This window comes from Rhamphochromis sp. 'chilingali' (assembly GCF_963969265.1).
Source record: "Rhamphochromis sp. 'chilingali' genome assembly, chromosome: 20".
Taxonomy (NCBI): Eukaryota; Metazoa; Chordata; class Actinopteri; order Cichliformes; family Cichlidae; genus Rhamphochromis; species Rhamphochromis sp. 'chilingali'.
This window is the reverse complement of record NC_137947.1, coordinates 13,607,523-13,626,695: the sequence shown is the minus strand read 5'-3', so window position 1 is coordinate 13,626,695 and position 19,173 is coordinate 13,607,523. Positions and strand designations below refer to the sequence as shown.

General features: G+C 41.4%; 1 protein-coding gene and 1 long non-coding RNA gene across 3 annotated transcripts in view; one reads left to right on the top strand and one right to left on the bottom strand.

Moving 5' to 3' along the window:
• Positions 1-18,964, top strand: part of adgrb3 (adhesion G protein-coupled receptor B3) — a 119,786-nt gene extending 100,822 nt beyond the window's left edge. The window contains exons 20-31 of one of the 2 annotated variants that reach the window (XM_080868849.1): positions 7,999-8,149; positions 9,694-9,763; positions 10,171-10,237; positions 11,534-11,619; positions 11,968-12,066; positions 12,303-12,474; positions 12,730-12,825; positions 13,566-13,605; positions 15,130-15,806; positions 15,937-15,972; positions 16,780-16,884; positions 18,182-18,964. In XM_080868849.1, coding sequence (XP_080724975.1) covers positions 7,999-8,149; positions 9,694-9,763; positions 10,171-10,237; positions 11,534-11,619; positions 11,968-12,066; positions 12,303-12,474; positions 12,730-12,825; positions 13,566-13,605; positions 15,130-15,806; positions 15,937-15,972; positions 16,780-16,884; positions 18,182-18,370 — 1,788 coding nt within the window. In that variant the 3' untranslated portion in view covers positions 18,371-18,964. Of the gene's footprint in view, positions 1-7,998; positions 8,150-9,693; positions 9,764-10,170; positions 10,238-11,533; positions 11,638-11,967; positions 12,067-12,302; positions 12,475-12,729; positions 12,826-13,565; positions 13,606-15,129; positions 15,807-15,936; positions 15,973-16,779; positions 16,885-18,181 lie in introns of both variants that reach the window. The other variant, XM_080868848.1, reaches the window with a different exon arrangement.
• On the bottom strand, positions 13,520-19,098 carry LOC308388258. Its single transcript, XR_013970071.1, has 4 exons — positions 18,963-19,098; positions 18,330-18,394; positions 15,375-15,530; positions 13,520-13,646 (listed from the first exon to the last, which is right to left on the bottom strand). It is a non-coding gene; the product is annotated as an uncharacterized lncRNA (long non-coding RNA).
• Between the last annotated feature and the right edge of the window lie 75 nt (positions 19,099-19,173).

Sequence of the window (19,173 nt, the reverse complement as noted above, 5' to 3'; positions counted from 1 at the left end):
TTTTAAAGAATCTAGTAGTTAGCATTTTGCTGTGTTCAAGTAAATTACTCGTTTTCTTTTAGGTCTCACAGAAGCCTTTTATATTCATTCCAAATGGAAAATAATGTGTGTCTAATGCCTCCTTAAGATGCAGACCTACTCTGCCTTGGCTTAGAACCATACATATTACTCTGGTGAAACTTGAGACAACCCCCAATCTGTTGGCACTGAAACTACAGTGATATTCAGACACAGTTAAAAGTGCAAAGCAATAAAAGAATTAACATAAAAGACTGTCGGGACCTTCTATATATTATAGAGTTCCTTAAAAAGTCAAGATAGGTTGGCAGCAAGTAGTGTAAGAGCAGAAAGGCAGACATTTTGCACACCAGCACACATGGTGCATGGGTCAAACGCAGGAAATTAGCATTCTGTCCTGCTAAGACTGAATGTGGATTTGGCATTGCTGCAGTGACTCAAAAGCATCGCGGAGAGATAGCAAATCATTTTTTTTTTCTTCAGATATCAACAAGAGCTGAATTTCTGATCAAGTCATGGCAGGATTCGAAAACCCAGCTGCTGCTGGAGAAGCGCTTCCAGTAAAATGCGTCATTTCCTTCCTCCTGCTTTGTCACTGGCCAGCGAACAAGTAGCTAATGTAAAAGATTGTTTGGCAAAAAAGTAGTTAGGATTTACAAGCTGCCCACACAGATGCCCTTCTCGGTCATTTGGCAGCACTACAGTGTGACACATTGTCTGATTACAGGCATTTTATTGTGTAACCACTTTCTCGGTATATCTTTACCTTTTGCGAGACACACATGGCTTTTTGTCCCTCATCTCATTATTCCTCAGTGTTTCTCGTATTCGCTTCCATTTTGTTTTTGTTTGTTTGTTTGTTTGTTTTGTTTTTTCAGCTCATTAATAAGGCACATCTGGATATTCTCATATCGCAGCAGTCAAAGATTTTAGAATCTAAATCACAGACAAAAATCCCTTTAAAATGCTTGTAAAAATGAAAGAAATGTGTCAAAAGAGTTAGGGGGTCTTTTGTCATTAGAAGTATTGCTGGTGCTGTATAACACGAGTACTGACTTGCCACTCTTACCTTCTAGTACTTTAGGACCAGATGGGCCAACTAGTGGTTCTTACTACTCATAAATCAAAATACTGCTTGTTAATTTTCCCGAGTTCATCGAAAATGGAAACATGGACAACAAATGAATAAGGAAACTAATCTAATAAGAATCAACAAGATAAATTATGGACAAAAATGTGCTAGTTGTTAGCATCGTGACGCGAACCCGAGCTGGTTCATTACAAACAGTCTCGTAAAATAACAAAAACAGCATCCGCACATAACAAGTTCATCTGTGTCCCTGCTGGCCCTCGCATCTCTGGCACACTGTAGTAGCCAAGACGCTGAATCCACAAAGCTTCAGGGCATTTTTTAAAGCTGAGCTGATTTGAAGCCCTGTCAGATTTAATCAGGGCTTCAGCCATCTCCTGTCTTGATTGTAAGGACCACCACTTAACATGGAATACTCACTCGGCTCGCCTCTAATAGGATGTCTGTCTATGAAATCTGTAAAGAGATTAGGTGTTTTTCCCCCCCGAAAATCCACTGACATACTGAAGATGTAATTTCAGCATCTGTTAGACTGACTCAACAAGCTACCTTGTCAGACTCACGGGGATCAAAATAAGCAGCGCTGACAGATTTGTTTGGAACGGACCAACACTGTTATTAATACTGAACTTTGAAGCTACACAAATCTGGATCAAGGTTGTTGGTGTAATTGAACCCACAGAATTGTAACCTGGCTTTGAAATTCCTCTTAGTTTCACTGAAATTTTCAGCAGCTTTAAACTTATTGTTTTGTCTGGTTCAGTTTTTATGATCTGTTTTATCCATTAGTAAACAGGTGTTTTTGTATAAAGCAGAAGCAAGTGGCTGCTGAGCTAAACTATAGATTCTGCTTTCAGTAAGTGACTAGAAAAACCACCCAAAGATTCATTACTTGCAGATTTTGCCTCATTCTTACATTAGCAGATTTAGAATTTTGAGCCAAGCACACTATTATCAAACTGCTGTTGTGGCTTCTGTGCATAAATTATCTTTACTTCTAAAGCAAGCACACAAAAAGCACAAATGTGCCTATTTACCATGGCCTCGAGAACCAAAACTAGATTTAATTGGGGACCTCAAAACTCAGCTAGCTGAGTACTGTCGTCAAGAGTAGTAAAATGTATTTATTCAAGTGCAGCTGCGCTGTAGATAAAACTTCCCAAACAATGCAATTATTACTAGTGTCCCTTTGCTCTGTATTGAACACTCTGTTGTAACAATATTTGAGAAAATGCTCATCTGTTTGATCAGACACTCTGTAGAAGCCGGTGTTTGAGTGATAGGCCACCAAGAGGAGAAAACAGTCCCTGTGTGGGTTTAATTGCCATGCTGCCTGACACAGCCTCACTTGTTTTTCCTCCATCTCCTGTAAGAAGTGCACATAATTGGCTCCACTGTTTGTGGATTCCGAGTTGCTCATCATCTAATAGAAATCATCTTTTTGCTATGGAGGTGTCCTCTGGGAGCAGGAAGACAGTGAATCACCTTTGCCTGTGTATGCTTTTCCTTTGTCCTCTGTTTCTGTTGATCCTGGTTTATAGAAAGACAAACAAAGACAAGCAGGAGCTGTTGGCTTTGCCTGGGAAGATGCAATTAGAGAGTCTTGGAGCTAGAGAGGCCGTTCCACTAAAATGCTCTTACTATGAAATACATAAGGCAGATGGGGTCAAGGTGTCATAAGTCTTCTGAAATGAGAACCAGTTTATAGCTTTATCTTCATTTTAAACCTCCTGATGTTACAAGTTATCACAAGTGAATTGCTGGCAGTCACTCCCTTTGTGACATTACAGTGTTTATACACTTTGATCTGCGACAGCATTGCAGATGCTTGCCTGGCTTATTTGATGTTTGCTTTGAGAGGGGATTTTTTTCTAAACTCCTACTGCCTGTTCCCACTGTCACAGGCAAGTCAGAGGCATTTCAGCAGAGTTAGGGAGGTTTTCCTTACATATAGATATCGGATAGGTGACAGATTTTGATATGAAATGGCCATTGCATGTCCTCTGAAAGTTTCAGGTGGATTGTAAAGATGGTTATAATGATGAAGAGCCAGACAGAGATTTTTTGTTTTTTTAATGGTGGTTATAGTCCTTTATTGATGCTGCTTAGCAACAGCAGCAACTTAGTTGGGCTCCACACTGAATTAGTGCTCTGTGATTTAGGGTTAAAGTCAACCCTCCATGAAGTGATTCACTCATCACCCACTGGTCATTAGTAGCCATTTAAGGCTCACAGTCCTTATGTCACCCTGCTTTTGTATATTGCTCACCTTGCAGTGTGCCAGTCAACTTATTCTTCGCACCCATTGATTGTTACTTACCTCAGAGTTGAAGTTACTGTAACTTGGTTCATGGTCACTTTACATCAATAGCAATTATTTCCTTTCATGTCTTCAATTTGCTGAGTTTTATTGCAATCCACATTTGCTTTTTGCCATATTATTGCTTGTCTCTTAATGTGTGTACAGCCCTTTGAGAAATGTTGACACCACTTAAAAGGAATACAGTTAAAGATGGTCATCTACCTTGATGCTTCCTTTAAGGTGTTTATCAAGCATTAGTTAATGTTACCAATGCACTTATGTGAGTCTGCATGCATGAAAGCATTGAATGTTGATGATTCATCTTCAGCATTTGATGATGAAGGCCTCACAAGGCCTCACAAGCCACAATCTCTGATTTGTGGCCCGTCACGCAGCGACAAGTGTCAGGTGTCAGTCTGTAGCTTCATGTGACCGGATTCCTGTGAAAATCACTTGTAGGCTTGTGCTCCTTCACCTGAGACGGAAACATATGTTTAGGGTTCAGGACTGGAAATTGCCACAATGACTGTCCCCTGTTAATACAAAGCCTAAGTCGCCGCTGTTACCAGGCAACATTACATGATCCTGAATACAGATCATAAAAGTCAGTGTGACATCATCAGTGCTGCATAGCAACAGTAACCAGGAGATTCAAAGCCGATGACAGTCGGTAGTCTTTGCCGCTGATCTAAAGGCACTCTGAGGATACTGTTGTGGTTTCTCGGGGGCTGATTTCACGTTGTCAGCACCTCATCATAAACAGCATCGCTGAGAAAGCAGCACTTTGTTTAGAATCTTTCTTTGTGTTGCGTGAACTGACGCCAACACTGACGCTAACAGGAGCGTGACAGCGAGGTCAAGAATGGTGACAGGCACACATTATCACTGTACTTTTACTCTTTCTGTGCAGCAACATGAAGGAAACCATGAAATGAGACCACCCCTCATCCATCCATTCTCTTCCATTTATCCTTATCAGGGTCACAGGGGGTAGAAGCCTAACTCAGCCATCATAGGGCGAGAGGCAGAGTACATTTCAGATAAGTCACCATCACAGGACCAACTCATAGAGGCAGACAACCATTCAAACTCACATTATTCCTCATCCAAATGACCTTAAATTCAACACTGCACTTACTCGGATCCTCAGCAGTGCACGTCAAGTTTGAAGTAGACAGGATAAACAGATAGATCCCTGAGATGTGCAGCATTATTTTGACAGAGTAGTTAAAAATAATGGAATTGGAAGAATGAAGCTTTTTTGCCATTTACTACCATTAAAACATGCATAATATATGCACTTAGTCATCGTTTATTAAACATAATCAAGGGTCCATGCACCAAATATTCAACATACAATAACTGCAACACACAATAGCACATAGTTTCAGCACACTACAGGCTTCATCTCCTTAGGATGAGGTGCACGGAAGTGGGATTTGGTTCATCCTCTTCAATCCAGTTCAAGGTTTCACTTTAACTAAATTGATGTCACACAGAGTAGAAAGTGACTAAATCAACATGCTGCTCATTCCTACATACTTGGCAGGAATCCTCTGATTATGTTGGAGAGAATAACTGGATGTACTGTTTAGAGCCTTGGGAGTGTTATATATTGAGATAAAGTAGGCAGAAGTAGAATTGTTATCGGGATGAGTTCACTTCAGGTTCATGTGAGGCACATCCACAGACCAGGAAGTAGAAGTAGCCATTTTCTGGCTGTAGTGGCAAAGTCAATACATTTTTTTCAGCGTTCCTCTGCGGTTCAACAAGTCTTTGCCACTACCACTTTTGTTGTTTGGAGTTTTTTAACGTCCTCCACCCAAGCACCCACTGTGTAACGCACTGGGGCGCTTGCTGCTTGATTCAGAAGGAGGGTGCTTCAGTCAAAATAACCACCAGCCTCCTCCTCCTACAGTGATTCAGTACAGTTGGGAAGATAAAAGCAATGTTATATAGTCCAGTTCAGATTGTTCTACAGCATTTTAAATAATGTTGTAGGTCTCTGCTGCGAAAACACAGTGAGTAATCTATTTCTTCAGGTTTCATTAAAATTTAGAGTTTTAACCTGACAGTGTATGACTTTGAGTATTCTCATAAAACCAGTTAATGAACCTATAAATAATGGAAATAACCAAATATTGAATATTAATTGGACCCTGAAAACAATTTCATCAGCAACAGTAGTGTGAACAAGTAATAACATAATAGAAAGTTATGTATGAATAATATGTCACTGCTCTTTTTTACTTTGTGGCTTTGAAGGTAGAAGTGTCAGAGACCTTTTAGTCAGAGTTTAGGCAGGACACATTAATTCTTCAAATGTCCTGTCCTCATCTTAAACTGTCACTGCTGAACAGGCTTGAAGCATACCCCATCACCACCTACCCTTACCTCAGCGTCTATTAGCTCTGCGATGTTTTAATGTTGGTCCCTTCCTCGGTTCCTCTGTTTCCATGGATACCGACACAGTGTACTCAGCATCTCAGAGCATTTGCCTTTTTAAAGGGCAACGTGAACTCTGGGTTTCAGCCTCGTTTCTGTATAGCTGCCTTCCTTCAACCGATGCCATCGTAATATCCTCATAGTGTGGCTTCCTCTCTCTTCAAATGCACAGCTTTCATTTTGGAGGACTAATGAGGCTGGACGGCACAGGCATCCAAGTGAACCATGAAGCATAGTGGTTGCATATGACCCGTTTCCAGGAAACAAGGCAGGCTCTATTTTCAGCACCTTGGACAGCACATGAGCAACAGCAACGCTAGAATTAGCTTTGGGTGCAAGTCTACAAGCTGTCTAGCTACTGTATGGTTTCCCATTTCCCTTTTGTCTCCTTCACAAAATCAGGATGTGAAATTGCTGGAGGTTTTTTTGGTCACGTACTCCATCCAGTAATGATCACTGCCAGTAACAATCACAGTGCATGCTAACATGTGGATATAGGTTACTAAATTTTAAAAAATCCATATTGAAAGGTCAGAATTTGTCAAAAGTGGGCAGACTCCCACATACATGCCTTTTCTTAATCTCAGTTTATCAAAGATTTATAGCGCAGCATGTTTGTGATTTCTAAAACGGCACCTGTAATTACCACACGAGCAGGTGGCAATGCGTCATGGGAGTGTGATGTGTTATGATTGTTGTGGGTTTCTTTCTTCTTTCTTTTTTTTCCTTGTTGCTTCGATACTACCGTCTGCAGCATTAGCCACAAGTGTATTGAATCCACCTAAACCTCACAAAAACAAAATAGTTTTCCTTCACCATTTATAGTAACATAAATACTATACGTGTTTACGGATTTTGAAGCTTTTAAAGTTGCAGTTGGATTGCTTTGTTTCCAGTTAGACTCTGTGGAAAAAGCAAAAGTTTCCAGAAATGATTGTCACACTTGCAGGTACATTTAGGCTGACATTTTTGCACTTAATGAAATGTGTAAATGAACACACTGCTGATTATTTAACAGTTGGAACCTGCCAAAACTGACTAATATTCTACTTCGGTGCTTTGGATTATTTTGCTACATTAGCAAAGCATTATTTTACCAGCAGCTCTTCTTTGCAACCAGTAATGAAATTCCTTTAACTTCCTTAATCCACAGTGACTGCTGAATTAAAAAAATATCCAAAAGCATTTAAGTATCTAAGAAAATGACAAATACATACTGCACCTGAATGCATCCTACATGAATTTTCCACTTGAATGCACATTTATGTAATTAATATCCCTCGTGGGTGTAGTTTAACAGAATTTCCCACTTCCCGGGAATAAGGTAATGCAGGATTATTGTCTCGCATAAACCCCGTGAGCACTACAGGGGATAGATGGATTTAGTGCGCCTTTCACAGTGGGGATGAAAAAGTGTATGGGAGATCTCACAGCATGGTGTATACTCCCCCGGACGAGATGATGCACTTCAATCTTTTGCGTCTTTGTACAGTATTACTCAGTTTACCAAATCTTCACAGTGCAAACAATCTGAGCAAAAAGAAAAAAAGCTTAATCTCTTCTCGCTCACAAATGTCAGCATGTAATGACAAGATTCTCAAGGATACTTCTTCATTTCTAATCCTCTTCTCAACGATCCCATTTGGAGCGTGGGACAAAGATGGACAAACTAATGAAGATGAAAAGTGGCATCAATCCAATGTGCTGCCTCCGACACATGCGTTCTCTAACGTTTAAGCAGTGTTGTGGGTTTGTTGCCCCTTCTGTCTGTGTAAAACAGTTGACCTTGGTTCACATGGCTCCAGGTTGGATCGTCTGCATACTAATGAGGTTTAGTGTGGAGGAATGCTACGCTGTGTTTTTTTGTGTTGGCTAGACTGGCTTTGATCTAAACTACTATCGCTGACTCTGTTGGTGCAAGGCAGACTTTCCCTGAGCTGCACAGGATACTAATGGATGGTCTGTGTTGTTCGTATGGCCGGAATGATTCAAGGAAATGAGGGATTATCAATAGAATTGATGCATCTCCGTAGGAAGCCTGTTGCTTCAAAGGAATCTATATTTATTAGCTGTTAGTAAACTGCATTTCTTTTAAATATGAAGCTCTGCCTCTGTCTGACATGTTTTGTTCTCCATCCAATAGAGCGTCTGCATCATGACAACAGCCTTCCTGCACTTCTTCTTCCTGGCGTCGTTCTGCTGGGTCCTAACAGAGGCCTGGCAGTCCTACATGGCAGTGACAGGAAAGGTTCGGACCAGGCTCATCCGTAAGCGCTTTCTGTGTCTGGGTTGGGGTAAGTAAAGCAGCATGTTTCTCTAAACCTCTCCATTATCTCCCATCATCCCAGCAGCTGCCATTTTCTCACAATATCTCTGGCCGCGGTGTCTTTCCAAGTAACTGCACCGTCTTTTCCTATTCATCCTCTCCGTGGGGCTGCTAGATCCTCATCCTGTCAGGCGCTTTTGTTGTGATGCTTTTTCCAGTCAAGCTCTCTAAGGGCTGGGTAAATGGACCAGTCATGAGCAGTGTGGGGGGGAAGGACAGACTGGTGCGGCTCTTCAATTGCAGGTTACAATGACCTTATGTCTGATAAAGAGGGTCTGAGCCAGGCATTCACACTGCAGCAGAATACATTTCATCTGAAACCCTCTGATGTACAGTTTAGAAGAAGGAAATGTTTGCAGAGGCAAAATGCACTGAATGCAACTAGTACAGCATATGTATCATCTTTCTTTACCGATTTTAATCATAAGCACCATACAAATATCAATAAATACATGCGGCATCAAAACCTACAAGATTTCCCTTCATTTGATAACTGCCAGTATCAATCCCTGTCCAAACAGCCTTTTCTTACAAAAATCTCTCCTAAAAAAAAAAAAAATCAATTTGATTACGGTATGAAAGAGCCCACACTCATTCTTCTTGTTACCTAGCAACAAACAAGGCTCTCTTAGTCATTGCAGTGCCATGGCTTGCAAAAAAAATGGACAAAGCCTGTTCTGCAATCACACAGATTTCTAAAAAAGTCCTAATATACATTTTGACAAATAAATGAGATTGTGTCGTCCCACAGTGATGTTGCATTGCAGTACAGATTACTCTATTCGTTTACTCATGCCACAACAAGAACATAATTCTTTAATCCTCTACAGATTACGACCTTATTCAAACAAAACACTGATCTAAAAGAGACAAGCAGCACAGAGTGCCTGTGGTCTCTTAATTCACCTGTTTGAAGCGCAGTGTCTCCACCAGATTGTTGCCTGCGCTGTGATTTACGACATGCTTGCGAACACCCAGCACTCTATACCTCTCCGGCACTGCAGAGAAGCACTGGATGGCAACGGGGTCTTCGGCTCGTGCCTCCAGGAAACTGATTACATCAATAGCACCTGCTTGCGCTGCTTGGAGAGGGATAGTGTTAATATTCCAAGTACATAGTAGCAAGAACCGAATCAATTACACCAATCTATAATGAGGAGACGTACAGCCAAATCCCTTCTTGTAAAAGGTGTGGAAGGTGGAGACGTGTTGTACAGTACAGTGATGAAATTTCTGGACATGATGCACTGCTGCCCTTTTGTCGAAGCCGCGTACAGTCTGTTCTTTTCTGCCACTTAAAGAAATAAATTGAATTGCCCATACTTGATCATATACTCTCAGATGTCTGTATAGTCTCATACTGTGGCTTCTAATGAAATCAATCGGGTTGCACTTTCCTTAATGACTGGAAGGCACAGTTGACTTCTTCTCCCTTGAAGTGGGTTTATGCTCTCAGCTCTAACAAGCTACTAGAACTGCTCAAATAACTATTGATTGTTTTCTCCTTTGAAGGATTACCAGCTTTAGTTGTTGCGGTTTCGATGGGATTTACCAAAACAAAGGGCTATGGGACACCCTTATAGTAAGTTTTTTTTCCTCTCTTTCTAACTGTGTTTAGTATTCAGTGGGCACATCGTAGGTTCGTCTGTAAAATCTAAGGGTAATGATTGCACGCGTCTGCAGTGGCTTAGTTATCCTAAATAGTATCATAAACAAAGTCCCAAGAAGCCAATCAAATTTCAAAATAGCACAGCAAGACCCCAATTCTATGTGAGTTGTATCCCTGCTGGATACCAAATGCATAAACACTGCTTAAAATCTCTTTAGAATCTTATTACCCCATGAAACTTTGGATATGGAGTTACAACATATGGCACTTCTCCCCTGACAATTGTGGAAAACACAACTGTATGCTGGTGTGCACCATTAACTTGGATGTTAATGCCTTAGTGGGAGTTAACTGTGTTTTTTCCTCTGCTTTTCCTGCAGCTGTTGGCTGTCTTTGGAGGGCGGGCTCCTGTACGCCTTTGTTGGACCTGCAGCTGCTGTTGTTCTGGTATGTCTCAGCCACCACTGTCTGTTTTTTGTTTTGTTGGGGTTGGGTTTTTTTGCTTTTCTGTATAATGTAATGTAAAGGAAATGTACATTAAAGGAAAAACTGCCAGCACTAGCAGCAACAAATTCTTCAATAAACATGACTTTGCAGTGCTTGTGAATTGTTCTGGTTGCACTCAAAGACCAGCACTCACACGAGCCACGCGATTCTAGCGGTGGTATGGTGTGAATATGGTACAACTGTGCTGTGCTGAAACCCGACACAAAAAATGATGCTTTGAAAATGTTTGACTTGAGGAACCAACTGTGGTTTCAAAGTCAAAGTAATGAGCGTCCCATCAGGCAATGTGCTCGAGTAACCCCCTTTCATTTACCATAATGGCCCTCCATGAAGCTGTGAGGTTATTAAGTATTTATGCATTAGATTTGTCCAAAATCTAATATACTGGGGTATTTTAATCATTTTGTATTTACATAGCTGTACAGAGAAAATTACACAAAGAATGTGATTATGCAAATCACTAAGTCTGTGTCAGAGGGACGGACGACTCGGAATGTGTAATAATATTGTTCACTGTCAAATTCCTGTTCTCTGCTGGGATTTGAAATGAAGCGATTTCAGATATATGTATTTTTTAAGTGACTAAACCTCTTGTTTGAGCGCAAAGACTCGGAAGTCTCGCCGCTCCGTGGTTATTATTTGCAGCGAATCTCAGAGGAACACAAGCTAATCTCTGCAAAAAAACAAAACAAAAAAAAAAAGCAGAAACAACCATCTGCAGTGAGAATGCACGCCACACCGTGCTGCTGTTATCACTATATCGATAGTCAGATGTCTCACAGTAACAGAGCTTGTTGGATAAAAACTTCCCCGAATGTATTTGCATAAATACTTAATGAGTTCTTCTCACAGTTATGGGGGATTTTAAATAGACTACAGTGCACTGTTTTAAACAATGGTCCAGCCAGCGAGTGTAAAGCTCCCTCACTTCTCTGCTAATAATAGGAGAAGGTGCCTTTGAGGAGACGAGTGCTTCTTGTCAGGCAGATCCTTTCTTAAGGCTGTTGTGCCGGGGCTGAGTGTGCGGGGCATGTCTCTTCCATTGGCTGAAATGTCACAGAGAAGAGCAAATAATAGAAGCTACAGGTCAAAGTTAATGCAGATGGAAAATGACACTAACCATTGGCTACTTAAGGAGAATGTCATGCTGGGAAATTAAAAACATTGCTCTTAAAATCCTCTCGTTGTGGATGATTTATTGAAAACAAATATTCCTGTTCTCCTTTCTCGTGACAGGTCAACATGGTGATTGGCATTTTGGTGTTTAACAAACTAGTGTCCAGAGATGGTATACTGGACAAGAAGCTGAAGCACCGAGCAGGGTATGACAGCACATCCTTGTTAGTACCTGCTTTTTCTTTTCTTCTCTTAAAATCATGCAAAAATATACATACAGTGTGCTTTGAGTTGTTGTACATATGGAGATTTAGACCTCCTTTTTTCTGCCATTGAAAGGAAATTACAGGCATAAACATAAAGAGGTCAGATCTCTCTCGGGAGCGACATGGTTTCGTATTTCTTTGGCAGAATCAGTCCAAGATGAAAAAACCACACACACACGCCCACACATTGGCTGCTTCTGTTGTAGATAATATGACGGTGGGAGATTTTAAAGTGGAGTTAGTGGCTCTCAGCGTTGTTTGTCATGATGTTGTCTCTATGTCCCACAGACAGATGAGTGAGCCGCATACAGGATTAACTCTCAAGTGTGCCAAATGTGGCGTTGTATCAACAACTGCTTTATCAGCAACTACAGCTAGCAATGCAATGTAAGTGCCTGTCAGTGTCTGTGAATCAATAAGGCGGTGCTGCGGGGAGTCTCTGTATGTACAGCATGTCCACCTCTGCAGTTCTGATCATCTCGCTGCCCACTGCAATGCAAATTTACGTTTCAGTGTTGAAACGGTTGAGATTTGAGATTTTAGTCAGCACTGTAGACTGTATATATCACCACCAGTTTGCCTGCCTTTATTTCTTCTACACGGTGCTCCTTCTTTTCTCTCAGGGCGTCCTTGTGGAGTTCCTGTGTCGTGCTGCCTCTGCTGGCTTTGACCTGGATGTCTGCGGTACTTGCCATAACGGACAAGCGCTCCATCCTCTTTCAGATCCTCTTTGCTGTCTTTGACTCGCTGCAGGGTTTTGTCATTGTGATGGTGCACTGTATCCTACGGAGAGAGGTAGAGGATGATTTCATTTCCTCCCCCTCTTCACCTGTGATCTCTTTTAACTGCCTGTATGTCAGCAGATTATGCTCCTGCAAATGCTATTAACTATTAATTGCTTTCGAATCCTAAACTCACTAACAGCCTAAAGCAACAGTTCTTTCCCTGTAGGATTTTGCATATTTAAAAAGAAATGTTTAAAGGATATCACAGACATAATAAGCTGTATTGTTAACATATTCCCTAACACTTATTCCCTCTTGTGCATAGGTCCAGGATGCTTTTAGATGTCGGCTCAGAAACTGCCAAGATCCAATCAGCGGTGATGCAACAGGAACTTTCCCTAATGGGCATGCTCAGATAATGGTAGGCACAGTTACCCCGCTGTTATCTGCAGCCGTTAGATCCTCTGTAATTTGAGCAATGTTCCCTGGTTATTTATAATACATGGGCACACCCCTTTGTTCTCTACTAACCTTAATTTGTCTTTTATTACTATCCTATTTTTTTTTAGGTTTCTATGACCTCTTTCTATAGGTTAATAATTTTGCATGGTGTGCTTTTATAAAGCTCAGATTATATGCGGTGAAGACACTTGGCCCCTTGATAAATGGTATTAGTTTCCTTTGGTCTTCTTAGCCCCTGAGCTCAGTCTTTTATTTCTATTTGATTGAACTTACTGGCCATATTTGCCGTCCATCCCTCTCATTTCCTCTCACTGGGTAATAGAGGACTGTTCCCTCTATGACCTTTGACTGGGACGCCAGTCTCTTCATCTAGCATGACGATGCCACCGGCACATTGAAGCAATGATCTGCCATTAGTATTGTAATACCATCCAGAGTGAAACAGTTTTCACAATAGCAGAATGGTGTCAGGCCCTCTCGTTCAATGCGATCATTAGCAGCAAGCACAAAATGCTCCCCAGCTGCTGCAGCCAATTTTTTTTTTTCAGCCACACACATTTTGCTGAAATATTATTGGGATTCTTTTCATGTATCATAACAATAGAATAGCATTGATCTCACTTTTGTAGCTGGTTTCTTTTTTAAAATATGCTTTTTATTTTTAGAAATATTGAGCATTTCACTGTCCTTCACTTACAGACGGACTTTGAGAAGGATGTGGACATCGCCTGCCGATCAGGTAAAGAACACACACTCTCTGATTAACTAGATTCCTCTTGGCTTGCATGTTGAAAAAAACAAAAAAACAAAGAGGTTAGACAGTAAAAAATAGCTCAGGTTATATAACAACCAACAATCCCCACAGGAGTTTTTTCACAGTTACAAAAACACTGACTTTAATCTGAGAACAAAACAGTATAAAGAGAGCTGTTGGAGTTTTCACTGTAATTTCCAGCGTCACTGTAATAGATAACTGCAGTAAATTGAAATAGCGGCAGCTTTCCTCATCTTTCGGCAGTTCCATTTGCAATTATGTCTTTTCATTAACGTCGTGATACCATCTAAGGATAGGTACGTAGGTCCTTCGTGTCTAATTGTGGGAGGATTTTCTTTCTAAGTTATCTCACTGGGGAGATACAATGTTTTCTGATTCCTCTGTCGCGCTCTTTTGTATTTTTGGGCCACAGTAGTTTTATGATTTAATAAAACTGAGGAGAATAAAAGAGACTGTGCAAGTTATCTCGCGTTAGAAACCTGCACAGGCTTGAAACCTCTCCTTTTCCCACTCCCTTCCACATCCTAAATGTGGAGGGAGCAACCAAGCTGGCCATTATTCAGAGCTCTCTGAAACGGCACTTGTTAAGTAACAAAAAGGGGCTCCCTGGCTCTTCTGGCCTGCCCTACTTCATTCTGTGCTCGTCTAAAGCTAAAGTGGGCATACCTGATACAAAAAGGAAGAAAAGACAGGTGTCATTTATAAATTATGACCTGATATGGACCGAAGTGGAGCTGCAGTCTGAGAGAAATGCACTTAACGGACCACTCTGCGGGCTCACGGTGTTAAAGCTGGTTGTTTACAAGCTTGGGTTATTGTCAGCAGCAGAAGTAATATTCTGCAGCGTCACACTACAGAACACAGGGTAAACTTAGATCAAAGGACTTCTTCAGAGCGAATACCACACTGTTTTCCCCATGTCCACACTGAGCATTAAATTAGCCTCGAACAGAGAGGGGAGTATTGCGCTTGTTTGCTATTCTTGTAATGTCCTTGCAGGCCTTTTGTGAGCAGATAATATAATTCCTAGGCAAAGATTAAAATACACACAGGGGAGGATTCAGTGTTTCCTATAACCAGAGGGTATTTTGGAATAGATATCTGCTCCTTGGTAGAATATTTTTCACAGGACAAGTTCACCAGCAATTACTAAGTTTGGATTAGGATGTGAAATGCTGTACTCTGAATGGCGGAGGGAGTTTCAGGGATGGATGAAACTATATGAGCCCATTTACAGTAATATCCTCGAGAGACAGCAGTGTCTGCTGTTGTGTCCCTTTGTATTTGGGCATGATGTCACACTCGGTGCATATTCACAGTTATTTATCCCGTACTTTATTCCCTCTGTACTGCATATTCCGCCGAGAGTTCTTTCGCATTGATTTGAATCCCCTTGTTCTTTCAGTCACATGCTGAAAAATATAAAACAGAGTCTGACACCCATTACTGAGAAATTCCAACTAATCCTTGTATCACCCTGCCCCGCAGCACTCCACAAAGACATGGGCTCTTGTCGCGCCGCCACCATAACAGGCACCCTCTCCCGCATTTCCCTCAATGATGAGGAGGACGAGAAGGCCCCCGAGGGCCTCAACTACTCCACACTGCCTGGCAACATCATCTCCAAAGTGATTATCCAGCAGCCTTCCGCTCTGCACATGCCGATGGGAATGGGCGAGCTGAAAGAGCAGTGCATGGTGGACACCACCGCCGACATTCGCCGCACCGTTTACCTTTGCACCGACGACGCCCTGCGCCAGAGCGACCAAGACATGGGCGTCCACGACAAGGAGGGCCATCCCATGCAGAGTCAGATGATGGAGACAGACTACATAGTCATGCCCCGTGCCTCCGCAGCCGTGTCGGGGTCGGGTAACGTGCCCACCCTCCTGAAAGACGACACCAAGATGAACATCACTATGGATACACTGCCACACGAGAGGCTAATGCATTACAAGATGAGCCCTGACTTCAATATCAACCCGTCAGGCATGGACCACATGAATGTGAACCTGGAGCAGCAGTATCCGAGCGCTCCAGAGCAGATGCAAAACCTGCCCTTTGAACCTCGCACGGCTGTTAAGAACTTCCTCGCTGAAATGGAGGAATCCACGGGGCTTTCTAGGAGTGAGACAGGGTCAACAATATCTATGAGCTCTCTGGAGGTACATATGCTCATGTGGATGAAGCACAGAAGATTCAGTTGCACTTTAACACTTTTATGTTAAAATACTCCAAACATCTGTATTGGGGCCCATGGCTGCTTCATAATACTTTCCGATTTTCTGTTTACAGAGAAGAAAGTCACGTTACTCCGATCTGGACTTTGAGGTATGTAAAACCATAATGTTTCCTTCCTTGGTACATGCATCTAGCTTTTTATGCAGAGAAAGGCCATTTTTGCAGTTGTGTTTGTCATTTGATTTACTAGTTCTTGTTGTGCCTCTTAAGCTTATTGGAGTTACACAGCCTTGACTCAGTGAGATTTATTGGCACGCTGTGTAGTTAAGGTAAAAGCAAGGCTGTCAACTGACAAACAGGGCAACAGTTCTCATCTACATTTTGTCCTCCTCCATCTCCTACATCCATTAGCTATATGTTGATTTCCAAAATGTATGCTTTTAAAGTCATTTGCACATTTCACATCTGATTTTTACCACTGGTTTCAGCAGTGATTTTATTGGCTTGCAAACACATAGTCAAACCCCCTTTGGCAGGTTATAGCATTTCCTTTGCAATGTTAAATCAGGCTTTGCTGCATATATATTGTAAACTCTGTCAAAATCAAGGAAACATGGCATCTAGTTTGGCTTGGGGTGTGTTTTCTTTTAGCTTGGGCTTAAATGGAAAATTAGTGCCAAGGTTTGATTACGAGGGTTTCCCTGACACCAACAAAACTAAGAGTGTAGGTTATTCAGCGTTTCAGTGTCCTCTAACCCTAACTTTAATTACAGTGCTGTTTCCTTTATTTTGGCAGTCACTTGTGTATATGCAGTGACAGGTAGATTTGTTTCAAACCTGGCCTATAAGTAAACTACCATGACACTAACAAATTGAGCAGAGCTGGAGGGGGTGGGGAGGAAGATGCATTTCCATTATTGGCTGTCAATACCAAAAGAAAAACCCTTGCTATTGCAGAAAGTCATGCACACCAGGAAAAGACACATGGAGCTGTTCCAGGAACTGAATCAGAAATTTCAAACCCTGGACCGATTTCGAGACATACCAAATATGGGCAGCATGGTGAGTAACAGGAAACCAGGGGGGTGGCGGTCAGCCAGTGAAACAGAGCAACATCCAAATACTCTATTTAGATACCCGGTGCAGGACACATAGTGTGTGATTGTGCAAATGAGTGGTTATGTAGCTAAAGTACATGCAGAAGTGAACCGTCCAGTAAAGCAGCGGGCCTGCCAGCAGCTGGCGAAGGCTGAGTGACGGGGGCCGACCCTTAAAAGCATTGAAGCATTTTTTCCACGAGGCCAGGGGAAAAAGGACCTTTGGTTTTCTTGTCGCAGTAGAGTGCATCCATTCCAATGCAAGGCCATGAATGCACTTTTATTTACATGCACATTTATCTACTTAGCAACACCATCATTTTTTCCATAAATGCATGGCAGATTATTTAATCTATCAGCATCGTATACAACTTTGACCTTAATGCCGTTGCACTCCTCTGGCGGCTGTGTGTGTGTGGGGGGGGGGAAACGTTCCTTTATCACGCTCGGTCCAGAAGTCAGGCTGCTTCTATGAATTAGTCCTGACCTCGCTGCAAATCAAAAGTCTTACCATCTGTCTTCGCACCTGACTACAGCTGCAGACTGTGAGGATATAAGGCTTCACGCGTCTGCCTCACGCAAGCAGCATTTAATGTTTATACTGAAAGCACAAATTGGGTTGGTGACCAAACACATCTGATAAAAGGATATGTCAGTACCTTTGGTCGCATATAATCCCTTTTCAATCAGCCCTACAGTACAATGTAATTCAAGGCCTGTTGCTTAGTTACCAATACAGGATCTTTTGTATAGAAAACTACAGCACATTCTCACTCCCCCATTTTTTCTTTTTCTCTCTCTTTTTCTTTTTTTTTTTTTTTTTTTTTTTACCTAAATGAATCTACTGCAGAGCTGGCTGCAGACATTAGTATCCATTTTATATTCCCTGACTGGGAGCAGCTTCTCTCCTTTATTTGCAATAGCATCTTTGGGACTCTCAGTAAGAGCACATTCAGATGAATGGCTCACATATGGAGCCCATATAATAAAGCAGTTTTAGAACTTTGGGAAAACACAGTTCTGCTATGACTCCATGATAATAGCGTAAGCATGTTCACCTTTAATACACTACCATTATCTTTTGTTATTTGATGCTTTCCACAGCATTAATCCATTATTTTCAATTAGAAGTGGGTTCATATATGAGTTCAGATAATGCCCTTTTGAGTGAACTGACTTTCAACTATGTAAAAGACAGAAAATGGTTTAGCTGCAGAGGATATCATGCCACTAACATCACACCCCACCGGCCATGTTCACAGGACAAGGCAATGCCAAACAAGAACCCATGGGAGAGCTACAATCCAGCCTGTGAGTACCAGAACTACGCCACTATGAATGTACTAGAATCTGACACCAAGGACTCACTGGAGATGACGCCTGCAGAGTGGGAAAAGTGTGTCAACTTACCCTTAGATGTCCAGGAGGGAGACTTCCAAACAGAGGTCTAGAGGGCGGAGAAGGTGAAATGCAAACTAGGAAATGAGGAGAAAAGGGGATGTAATTTGCACTGAACAAAGCAACAGACTTTTCTAACAGCCTTGGCATACATATCTGGATAATACGAGTGTGGCAGGGACATTATGTGCCAATACAATATAAGGACTGGTGAGAGAGAAAAAAAGAAGAAAAAAAAGGGATAAAAACATCAGTGTTACTTTTTGTATTCTCACTAGTGTACTTAGTGTGGGGCAGCCTGGTGTACAATATTTACCATCATGTGTTTCGAATTATCTTTTGAGGAATTGGCGAAAAGAAAGCGGATTAAAAAAAAAAAGGTAAACCTCACAAAGCAAAGACATGCCATGTGGTCCCAGCTTCATCGGGTCTAGTTTTGATTTCCTAAAACTAGACCCGGGAGCACAATGTATATATTTATGCAGGTTTTTAAAAAGTTTATAACAGTCTGTTTGGCCATTACTACACTTTTTACTTTATAATATAAAACATGGGAGGCAAAGAGGATTTTTTCTGTCATATTAAAATGAATGTTTGTCAAGCTACATTCTTCATTGCTTTAAATGCAATAAAGATAATACTCACTTTTATATAAATAATATATTTCACAACTTTATTACTGCAGAATCTGCTTGAAGGATCCCAGCAAGCTCTCTCATCTGCAGCTCTGTATAAAATATTTAAAAACAAAATGTTGTATGGTGTAAATAAACTTTTGTCTACATATGTTTTACTTGTGCCAATTTATTTTAATGAGAAAAAAAATGCCAACCTGATCAAAAAGTTATAGCGAAAA